The sequence below is a fragment of the Salvia hispanica genome, chromosome 4 (genome assembly GCF_029641045.1).
Source record: "Salvia hispanica isolate PSC_SH4W2 chromosome 4, Shi_PSC_v1, whole genome shotgun sequence".
Classification (NCBI taxonomy): Eukaryota; Viridiplantae; Streptophyta; class Magnoliopsida; order Lamiales; family Lamiaceae; genus Salvia; species Salvia hispanica.
In genome coordinates this window covers 52074028-52085944 of record NC_142695.1, presented here as the reverse complement: position 1 = coordinate 52085944, position 11917 = coordinate 52074028, and the positions used below count along the sequence as shown (strand labels likewise).

The following is an 11917-nucleotide window of genomic DNA, read 5'->3' as shown; positions in this document are numbered from 1 at the left end:
TTTCTCGAGACTTCGCAGTTCGAAGCTCGGCCTTATTTTGTTAAATTTCTGTTGAATCTGCACTTGGTTAGCTATGGAAGTTGTTGTTATGGTTTCGTTTCATGTTATTACTATTTTTCTGTTTACTTTGGATGCTTTTAGCGATTGATCTGAGTTTTATAGTTGAATCGTGTGGAGATCGTAGTTGATCGTTTGAATCTGGTTGAACCTGTGTGATCGGAGATGGAAATTGTTGTGGTATGTTGTGGATGGCTTGGATCCGGAGCGGATGTAGCGTCCAGTGTTTGGATCTGTTCATTTCTGCATGGTTTTGATGTTTAGTTTCTGTTTTCTCATTTACCTCGTCTAGCAATAGTAAATCTGCTTAATCTTAGTAGTTAATCGTAGTTTAATGGTTTAATTCAGCTTCCTCTGCTCCGTGTTATAAGTTTACTCTGTTTTCTCTGCATTTTATGATCAAGGATCGTTAGAGAAGATGAAGCTAGTTGTTAGTTGAGCCTTTAGTTAGTTACTACCTCTGTCCCTGAAAATTTGATACATATTACCATTTTGGTCCGTCCCTGAAAATTTGATACACTTCACTTTTACCATTTTTGGTAGTGGACCCCATATTCCACTAACTCATTCATACTCACATTTTATTATAAAACTAATACTGTAAAAGTAGGACCCACATCCCACCAACTTTTTCAACTCACTTTCTATTACATTTGTTAAAACCCGTGTCGGGTCAAAGTGTAGCAAATTTTGGGGGACGGAGGTAGTATTTTGCAGCTTTTCATACTTTGCTAATTTGGGAAATGGTCCCCACGATCTGTCTTTCCTCTGTCTAGGCATTTTTAGGAAAACTTGTTCATCAGGTCTAGTAATATGTTATCGCTGGAATATCTTGTTCGCATCTTGTTTTTCGTCATGCATGTTTCAGTTATGTTGCCTAGGTCTAGCTGTTAGAGTAGATTATTACATTTCCCCAATCTAGTGGTTAAGTCTCAAACCCTCAAAATGCATGTAGCAGCCAAAACAAGTGTCCAAGTTCTCTTGCATGTTTACTTACGCCCCCATCTTTGTGGGATACGATCCCTGCTTCCCTATACTAAATTTTAATACTGTGGGTTGAGGGTTCTGAAGAAGCAGGGTAAGATTGTGTGCCCAACGACCGATGATTTCAAAGATTCTCTGAGTTCCTAGACCCTATGATCTAGTATATTCTCTAGTATATTCTCTGGATGTGAGAAGTCTGACTATATTTACACAAGACACTCTTTGCTCCTCCGCTGACTCTTCAATCGACAAAGAGGAACGTTACGATTTATTTGAAATTTTGATTTAAATATTTGGCTATTTCATTTCAAACTCATTGTATAAAATTGATCTGTTATATTTTTGCTTGAATTCGAAGCTTAAATTTGTACATTTTATCACAATCGAAACCAAAAATTGGTGTAATACTTTTGAAGCACATAATATTTTTATAAATTCTTCCGATATATTTTCAATTTTATATTCATCCACAAGTATTCATATTCCACAATAACTTCCTTATCAATTTTAATAATTCAAATTTTAAGTTCAGTAATCTATAATTAAAGTTTTATCAATATTAGTCAAATCAATTAATTTAAAAGATGATATTTGCCCGTTTACAATTAATGGGCCTAACTTTTGGGCCGACTAGTTAGAGCATTAGTAGCGGCAGACGTCCGCCGGGTGTCGGACCGGCGTGCCCAACGTCCGCAGCGGACATCCGCCATTGGGGGAGGAAGGCGGGCGGACGGACGTCCCATGCGGACACGGGAGTTCCGCGGTGTTGGCGCGACGTCCGCCACCGTGGCATGCGGACGGACGTCAGCGGCGGACGTCCGATAATTTTTGTTTTTTTTTTTTCAAACTCTATATATACGACTTGTTACACTTCATTTCATTCGCACCACTTATGTTAACAAGTTTCTCCCTCTCTACGTTTCTTTACAATGGCAAGTGGAAGTGGTAGTGGTAGTGGTGCGGGTGATAGCGGTGCTCCAGATTGGCGCCAGATCGTTAGGGATGAGCTGCGTGCCGTTACGTCTAGGGAGATAAATCGGGCGTTACAAGCGGCCATGCAGCAGCAGCGACAACCGGCGGTACCTCGACCCATCCATCATCGAACTCAAATACCTCGGGACCGCATCGCTGCACACCATCGGTTGTACGAGGATTACTTTGTTCCACAGCCGCGGTTTGGGGACAACTTATTCCGCCGACGTTTTAGGATGAAGCGTCCACTGTTGCTTCGTATTGTTGGCGCTCTAGAGCGTCGGTACAATTATTTCAGGATCAGAGAAGATGCAGTCGGTAAACCCGCCCACACGCCCATTCAGAAGTGCACGGCAGCAATCAGGCAGCTGGCATACGGAGGTACGACCGACATGTTCGACGAGTACCTCCACATCGGCGAGTCGACTGCCCGTGAATGTCTGGTGTTTTTTTGTCAGGGCATTAGAGAGATATTCGGGGATACCTATCTTCAGAAGCCTACCCCCCAAGACTGCCAAGATCTGATGAATATGCACAGGGCTCAACACGGGTTTCCGGGAATGTTGGGCAGCATAGACTGTATGCATTGGGGATGGAAGAACTGCCCATCCGCCTGGAAAGGGTTGTACACAACCGATTTCAAGAGCAAGCATCCCACGATTGTCCTTGAGGCGGTAGCTGACTACCGGCTGTGGATTTGGCATGCATACTTTGGAGTAGACGGTTCGAACAACGACATCAATGTCCTCCCCCCTTTTCAACGACCAAGAACTTGGTGTTGGTCCGGCCGTCGCCAACGGCAACCAACACAACATGAGCTACTATTTAGCGGATGGGATTTATCCTATGTGGCCCATCTTCGTAAAGACGATCAGATGCGTTGTAGAAGATAAGAAGAAATACTTTGCGAGTCGTCAGGAGGCAGCGCGCAAGGATGTGGAGCGGGCATTTGGTGTGCTCCAGAGTCGATGGACGATAGTGAGGGTTCCATCGCGGTTGTGGCATATGGAATGCATCGCTGATGTCATGTACGCATGTATTATCCTGCACAACATGATTGTCGAAGATGAAGCTGCAGCACTGGCTGATTGGGCCAGTGACGATGATGATGGTGCCGGTCTAAGCCACGGTGTGGCCAGCCCCAGTGGACGCATGGGGGTACCCCATGAAAGGGCCAAGCGGGTGCGTGCGTTTGGCGACATGCGCTAACGACAAGCACATGTTCGACTCCAGAACGATTTAATTGAAGAGCTATGGTTGCGTCGGGGTCATCGTTAGGGCTGTTCCTGAGTATAATTTGATTAAGTTATTTTTTTTTTTAATTTGTTGCTTTTTTTTATCTAATGAAATTATTTTGCATTTTGTTTAATTTCGTATTCGTGCCGAAATTTTAATACCGTACATTATTTAATTCCGTAAATTGTTTAATTTGGTGCATTTGTGAATTTTTTTACTGTGGGAAGTCCGCGCGGAAAGGCTATGAGATGTCCGCCACTGTGCAGGGAAGGCTATGGGAAGTCCTTATGACGTGGCAGGAGGTGTTTTTGGGATGTCCGTCGGGAAGGTTATGGGAAGTCCGTCTCCACTGGGGATGCTCTTAGAGACTAATTCCGTGTCTTACATTAATTTCAATTAGTAGCATCAAATAGACCTAACAAATTAGGACTAAAACAAGCTTATTTGTCTATCTGAACATTCTTTATTCCTATATTTAAATTCATTTTTAAGTAATTTGTTTTAACAAATTAAATAAAGACTTTTCTTTTCCAAAAAGGAAAGTGATGATGACTTTCATTTTTCAAGTCAACCATAAGTCATCTATCAATGGATCAATAGATAAGGTTGAATTAAGTAGACATATTGCAACTAGTGGTCCTTGTAGAATATATTAAAAATGAAAAAAATAAATATATTAAAAATGGCCTGAGAGGCGACTTTAACGGAGTCTCCTCAGTTTGTCTCTGTTTGTTATCGAAATCTTCTGATGGAATTTTATTTACTTATTTAAATTCAATTTTTTATGCATATTATAAACTTTTATCAATATAGTATATAATTAAATAAAGCTAAAAGTTAGTCTTAAACTAAAAACAAGGAAAAACCTAGCATAGACAAATAAATAAGTTGTTCTTCACATCGTGGAATCGTGGGACTGAGATTTGATTAGAAAATAAACCATATTTACAAAAAGGATAGGAATACTTTCCCACATAATATTTGACGAAAAGAAAATTCATGCAACACAAATACCCAAGTAAAATATATGCACCATAATATATACTCCTTCTGTCCCATTAAAAATGCAACATTTTGCTTTTTTGGTTGTCCCATTAAAAATGAAACGTTTCCTAAAATGGAAACAACTTTATCTCTACTTTTTCATCTCTCTTACTTTACTCTCTCTTCATTAACTCACAAAACAACACTACATAAAATCCCGTACCGATTCCTAAATGTTGTATTTTAAGTGGGACGGAGGGAGTATATAATATATATGCAAGAATCAATATTTTCCATAAAGAAATTACTTACCAACACTTAACATAAATTAAAATAATTCACTAACCAAAGTCAGAATCTGTAGGCGTACAAATTATATACGCAAACTTAAAATGCAGCGGCTAAATAGTGAATTCAACCATAAATCATATACCTCACGAATTCTCAATAATAAAAACAAGAATGAGAATTCAATATCACATCCAAATTACACCTCAATAGCTCAAAAAATCAATTCAGCAACCATAAAAGAATATTTCTGTATGCGTCCACAAGGAAAATACCAAATAACCATATTACACGTATGCACTTGGAATTGGAAGATCAATTTCAAAACCATATAAACCTACGTTATAGACGAATTACTTGAACCAAAATATGCAATTGAAATCAACGCAATCATTCCACCGAAGAAAACCAATTAATTCATTGTTTCTTGAACAAGAAAAAACAACGGCGGCCACAATTATATACATTGAGAATATAACCTTAATATCCACATAATTGATTCTTTATTTCAAAATCAATAGAATGGTTCTGATGCTATTTATTAGAATAATTGAATGAACAATTATATAAAGCTCTCTATCATGATTAACAAGAATTACGAAGAAGAAGCATAAACTGTAGAGCAGGAAATCCTCTCCAGAAAGCCTTGTTCTTCTGACATTTGAGACCATAACCCTATTTTATATTTATATTAAATATAAATCCCTTTATTTTCTATGGAGTCTCTCCTCAAATAGAAAATTACAAAATAATATCTACTTATTTTATAATAAAATAATACACTATAATTCAAACTTTAATCTCTACAGTATCACTCAAATTAAGCAGCTGAAATATACCCACACACGTTAGATCAGTGGGAAGCCCAAATTTTTAACACTCAAATCCAAAACAAACTATGAGAACATAACTGACAATTTGACATGCAACGTAAGAGAGAGGTGTCGGTGTATATGGGAGAGGTCAAAGATGTCTGCCGACCAATAAGATGGGATTGTTGCTGTTCTATTCAATGAGAAAAAAGGAGGTAGAGCCCATGTAATAGAGTTTGTAAAGGAAAAATAGTAAAACTCATGTAGATAAAGCTTGAAGATAATGTAGCACAAATGGAAAGATGTTCTTTATTGATAATGACAACTCAAAAGATTACATATGTATTTTCATCAGACCAAAGAAGAGTCTACATCACCTCTAATAGTTTGGTACATTTACTCATCAGTGAACTAACCTAACTCTTTAACATAGTATATAACAACAATCAAGGAAGCAAGTGTGTAGCTTTATGAGTGGGAGAGAAGAGATTGAAAAATGAAAACTGTGAATGCAGATGCATCAGCAGCAGTGGAGGAAGTGCGTGAGATCGCAAAATACTACTACGAGTCAGCAACACCGAAAGTGAAGGAGCAGGCAAAACACTTCTTCAGGTCCATGGATCTCGACCGGAATGGGAGGATCAATCTGGAGGAGTTCTTGTCATTCATGAGACAAGAAGGATACAAGCAGATGCGCAGCAATTCATTCTTCAATATGCTCGACACCTCCGGCCGCGGCACACTGGCCTTCATGGACGTCATCACGCTTTATTACATCATCAAAAGCGGCCGCCCTTTCTGCGACTCCTGCAGCCACTTCATTCCCGGAACGTTCTTCTCCTGTGTCGAGTGTTTCAACCAACTCGGAGATTCTTTCATTGTGTGCCGCCCTTGTCATAAGTCTAAGAGCTATGACCACAACCACCACGCACTATTCCTGGACAATTTTACCCTTCTGCAGGCCACCAAACCCCATTTACCAAAGAATACTAGTACTATTACTACTAATCAGGTCAGCGGTCAATCTAAATTTAGATTTTTGTTTTATTTATTTTTTAATGCAGATTTCAAGGATTAGATATTTTTTCAAAAGACCTCAATTTTAACTTGTGTGGGTGTAGGAGGCTGCCCCTGCTGAACCAACTCAACAACCGGTATTATTGGGAAAAGATAGGCCTGTCAAATCAGATACTCAAGGATACTCGATCCAAAAATTTCAGGTATTTGATCCCGAATTTCTCAAAATCTTATACCCGATATTCGTTTTGAAAATTATTTCGGGTATCCAGTCCCAATTTAAGATTTTTATTTTATTTTTTAATTATTTTTTAAATAAAACTAACTACAAACGTGTAGAAATACAACTTGTAGTTCGAATTTTGATACAAACTTGAAGTAGTTCGAAGTTAAGAGAAAAAAAAGCTAGTACTAAAATTTAATTATTTAATTTTTAAAATAATAGAATAAATAAATAATTTATTAAATTTAAAAATAAAATTAGAAAATCGGGTAATTCGTGTAATTTGGGTATACCCGATCGGGTATCGGGTTACCTGATACCCAATAATCCAAAAATTCTATACCCGAACCCGATCCCGAAACCCGAAATATCGGGTATCGGATATCCAATTATCCGATATTTCGGATTTGGATATCGGGTATCTAATATCCAATATCCATTTTGACACCCCTAGAAAAGATAATTCTGTTTCGACATCCACTTCGGAGAAGAAACACTTGAATAGTGAGGTATGCAGATTCTGAAAATTAATTATAAGCAATATACTACTGCGAATCTAGTCAACGGTCAACCTAAATTTAGTTTCTTCTATGGTTTTGGAGATTGTAAACATGACATGATTTATGTATTTTTAATTTTTCTAGGCTGCTACTACTGAACCAACTGGAATCTCAGCAACTGCTAAAACTCAACAACCATTATTACTTGGAAAAGGTGATTCTGCTTCGACTTCGACGTCTAAGAATGGCGACATGAAGAGCAAGGTATGTAGTAAAAGATTTTGAATTGGAGAAAACGTGATCTTAAAATTATTATTATCTCCGTCTCATCGAAATAGACCATATTTCTATTTTTCTTCCGTCTCATAGAAATATATTCATATGTAGTGGAGTAATATTTTTTTTCTCTCTCTTTTACTTTATCATTTATGGGTCACCATCACTACACAATTTCAACTACTTTTTCTTATTCTCTCTTAATTTACCAATTACATATTAAAACTTATCTTAATCTTAAATGACTTATTTCTATGAGATAGTATATGGAATTTATTTTTGTTTGGTTGATGAAAAAAGTAGATGATAGAGATTAAAATTAATTAAAGGCAATTGAAGAATATATATAAAGAATCATAAAAGACTTTATTATATTATGCTCTTTTAAATCAACTTTAATATATCCAGCTCTTTATATAGACTTCAAATTTCAATGGCACATATTCTCTTCATTCCAACAGAAATCGCCCAGTGTAACCCCGGTCAAAAGTGTAGCTAAGACTTCGACTCCTAATGCACGTATCAAGAGCAGCCTTGATCAAAATGCAATCGTTCCAGCAACTAAGCCGGTTAGCTTTTCGTAAGCCCGTCTTTTCGACTGCCCTCACTTAAAAATTTATAATTTGTGGGTGTTTGGCAGGCTGCTTCAATTTCATCTTCACGGTCAACTTCGAAGGATGATGACATCACTAAGTACTTGACGAGTGAGGTATATGTAGTTCAATGAAGCACAAGATCTGAAAATGAAGAAAACTTATCAATTGATATTATTACTGCATGTTAAAATCTCTTAAATTGACTTAGTGAAGATTCAATCAAATTTATACAAGTTCTAATTTATACAAGTGTGGGAAACCCTCTCCTTTTAACGGGGTGAGTAGTCCAATTCTTATATGGTATTTGAGCGGCCCCAAGTCAATAATACATTTTATCTCTTTGTCAGGCATGGACACAGAAATAAATATTAGTATGGACTATATTTTTAAAATATTATTTAAGAATATTTTTTAGGTAATTTATATGTTTAATAAGGACTTCAGTATAATTATATGTATAAAATAGAAATAAATTTAAAAAATTATTTAAAAATGAATTCATTTAGGGCTGAAGCCGCACCCTCTTTCTGTGTGGCTTTGCCCTTTGCTCTTTGTCTCTTGTCTTGCCTTCCTATGTGGTGGAAACCCAAGTATCATTCCAGTCCATGTGCGAGGACATGTTAGATATCTTAAATTCTGTCTCACATGACATCAACTTGGTGAAGATCTCATCTAATCTATATAAGTGTGGCCCATTTCTAATACTAAAAAAAAAATACTACTAGAATTTACTAACGGTTTATGTTTCTTTTGACAGATCTATAGAGTAGCTCGTGAGCAGACGCGGTCGCCTCTGCCTCCGCCTTCACGGTCGCAGTCGCGTAGTCGTCCTCTAAATCAGTCAGCTAGAGTAAACGTCGCCAGAAGTGAATCTACGACTTCAACTCCCATTACCATTCGTGAGAGTCGCCCAAATCAACATGCAATCGCTCGAGCAAATCAACAGGTTAATTGCCCTACTTAATTTTCATTCTATATTAGTAGTACAAAGTAATTTTTGTTGGTAGTATATAAACTAAAATGAATGTTGGTTGTTGAAACAGGTATCGTGTATGAAGGTAGCAAGTGCCGTATTCAAAGTGTTGGATGCGATGGTCACCGTTAGCAGCGTCATGGGCGTCGTCTCTGCCTGTACAATCATGTGATCATATCAAAGGCTTAAATTATATGTCATTTTACTATTTTCACAAGTTACAAATAAATAACAAAGACTTGGTTAGCCACAAAATAATTGTAACTTTGCGATTTCTAAAGAATTTTAAGTATTTATTTAAGAGTATATGCTTATTAGTTTGTGTCAAAATGATAACACATCTTAAAGTGACCCCGTGATGCTACATATACAGCAATATTATAAACGTTACACAGCAATATTATAAACGCTACACGGCAATCTATAGATTGCTGTATAGTGTGTCGGATATTGCTGGTCGAGAAAAATTGATGTATAAGGTGTAGCATATTGCTGGCCGTCTTTTTTGGGTTTTTATTTTTATTTTTGCCACGTGACAGCTTATTATTTGTCCACGTGTACATATGATTGACTAGAAATGATAGTATGGTATTTTTTTAAGAGGTGGTGACACCCTAACACTCCCCTATCCTATGCTTATATTTTAATGATTCAGTATTAAAATGCAGTATAATATATTTTTAATTGTACTTTAGTGATTTATATTGGGCCGAGTAGTTATCAAAGCCTAATTCCATTTTCTCCCATTCGATTACAATTTGAGGAATCAAAACCATATTTACGATTTGTTTTGCTTCTTCCCTCGTAATATAATAATATCTCAGTGATTATGAAAGTTTCACATGAAAACAAATAATCAACTTAGGTGAAAATTTTTTTGAAGAAAAACAAAAAATATACTCCCTCCGTCCACGAATAAGAATCCCGTTTATCCATTTTGGTCCGTCCATGAATAAGAGTACCAGTTCATAATTACCATAAATGGTAAAGAGACCCACATTCCACTAACTCATTTCACTCACATATCATTTAAAACTAATATATATAAATGGGACTCCTATTTCACTAACTTTCTTCCATCCACTTTTCTTAATATTTCTTAAAACCCGCGCCATTTAGAAATGAGACTCTTAATCGTGGATGGAGGGAGTAAATATCATTAATTAGTAAACACGGGTGACGTCGTTCCAATCGTGCATTATCTAATACTCCCTCTGTCCCGAATAATTCGGGTCACTTTGACTGGGCACGGGTTTTAAGAATTGTAATGAAAAGTGGGTTGAAAAAGTTAGTGGAATGTGGGTCCTACCTTTATATGTTTGTTTTATAATAAAATGTGAGTATGAATGAGTTAGTGGAATATGGGGTCCACTACCAAAAATTGTAAAAGTGAAGTGAGACAAATTATGTGGGACGGACCGAAATAGAAAACTGAGACGAATTATCTGGGACGAAGGGAGTAGGTGAAGATACTAAAACTTTGGGCTGAGTGATAGTTTTGTCGGAGTTTTTATGATTATGGAGCTGTTAGAGTTTGTATACTAGAAATCACCTTTCGAGTGATTGAATACTGTTAAAACTATTGTTTTATTTTCCAAATGAATAAACAGATTATTTTTGTCATAATGTTGTTATGTTTTACATTTAATGGATGTTTATTGCATATTTAAATGTATAAGTAACTTAACAAAGTCTAAGTCTTTGTTTTAGTAGACCGGTTGTGGGCGTCGTCCACTTTAAGGTAACACGGTCATTTCTAAACAAAGAAAAAGAATAATTTCACAACCTAGATAGGCTTAGACTACCTATCGTGAAAGGTTGCAATGTCAGTCCGATTATTTCTAAGCCTTACTGAAATAAGATGACGTTGGTGTGGTATAGCACTGAATGGATCTAACAGCGAGACAGTCTTTATGCTATCTACTGAAAGACGAGGTCTCGTAAATTATTTCTCAATCAATGTACGTTAGCATTGAGCATACGGTATTGATCATGCACTACTTTGACTTACCAAATGGTGCGGGTTTTTCGCAACCCGATAAACCTGGTATATTGGGTAGTAGTGATTAATATCTAGCGGTGCTAGGATTTCTATTATGTTGAATCGTGCGCGGGGTGAGTCTCGTTTGATAACATCCTCAAGAGAAGCTTGAAATGAGGTTTTATTATTTGGAACCTAGCTAGTTGGAGTTTAATTACTCTATGAATAATAAATAAGATTTTCTTGCTGAGTCCTCTCTTGGAATAAATAAGATATTAATTAATTAAGTCCATAGCAGACAATAATTAATTAATGGATGTTTCTATCTTAAGCGCGAGAAATAAATATAAAGTATTGGAAACCCGAAGTACTTGTAATTTCGAATTTGGATGGGGAGTGCAGTATTACTTCTGTAGTGGCTGCTCGTAATATTCCAATTTTAAGCTTATATTAAATTGAGTTTAATTTAATTAGTAAAAAGCTAATTGGAGGAGCCCATATCCAAAGCCTTCCATAGATCCCTGACTGAGCCCAATATGTGACTTATTATAAATAGGAGAATAAAGGAGACAGAAAATACACTTGTTTTTCTCACAAAATTTTCGGCCCCCCCTACTCCTAGTAGAGGTCGAATTTTTCTTCTCCGTGGGAAAGGATTTCTGTCTTCTCTATTTAAGTCCTAGTGCGCTGGTGAGATCAGCCCACCCTGATATCAGTTCACAGTCCGGGAACCAGTCAGAAGATCCGTGGTTTTGTACTAAAGATCTTCACGAGGAGAAGGCGCTAGCCATCTTCGATTCTTTTGAGAATCATCAAGGTATAATGGCTGAACCTTAGAAAAGCATGTTTTAGGTTTCAATTAATTTAAAGCATGTTATTATTTGAGTTATGAGCATGATACATGTGATAATTACGCGAATAGAATTTGTCTAAATAATCCGCTAAATAGATCTGAATTATCTGTAATTGATTTATGTGTGCGCTTCCACTGCCAACCCCTTCAGGGGCTCCTCGAGGT

General features: G+C 36.9%; 2 protein-coding genes across 2 annotated transcripts; both read left to right on the top strand.

Moving 5' to 3' along the window:
* Positions 1 to 1970: 1970 nt before the first annotated feature.
* Positions 1971 to 3222, top strand: LOC125195367 (uncharacterized). The gene is made up of 2 exons (XM_089056836.1): positions 1971 to 2736; positions 3080 to 3222. The coding sequence occupies exons 1-2, from the start codon at positions 1971 to 1973 to the stop codon at positions 3220 to 3222; spliced, it is 909 nt and encodes a 302-aa protein (XP_088912962.1).
* Positions 3223 to 5718: 2496 nt separating this feature from the next.
* LOC125196697 (uncharacterized) lies at positions 5719 to 9235 on the top strand. The gene is made up of 7 exons (XM_048095307.2): positions 5719 to 6345; positions 6455 to 6553; positions 7218 to 7337; positions 7811 to 7918; positions 7990 to 8058; positions 8703 to 8891; positions 8989 to 9235. The coding sequence occupies exons 1-7, from the start codon at positions 5830 to 5832 to the stop codon at positions 9088 to 9090; spliced, it is 1203 nt and encodes a 400-aa protein (XP_047951264.1). The 5' UTR covers positions 5719 to 5829; the 3' UTR covers positions 9091 to 9235.
* Positions 9236 to 11917: the final 2682 nt, after the last annotated feature.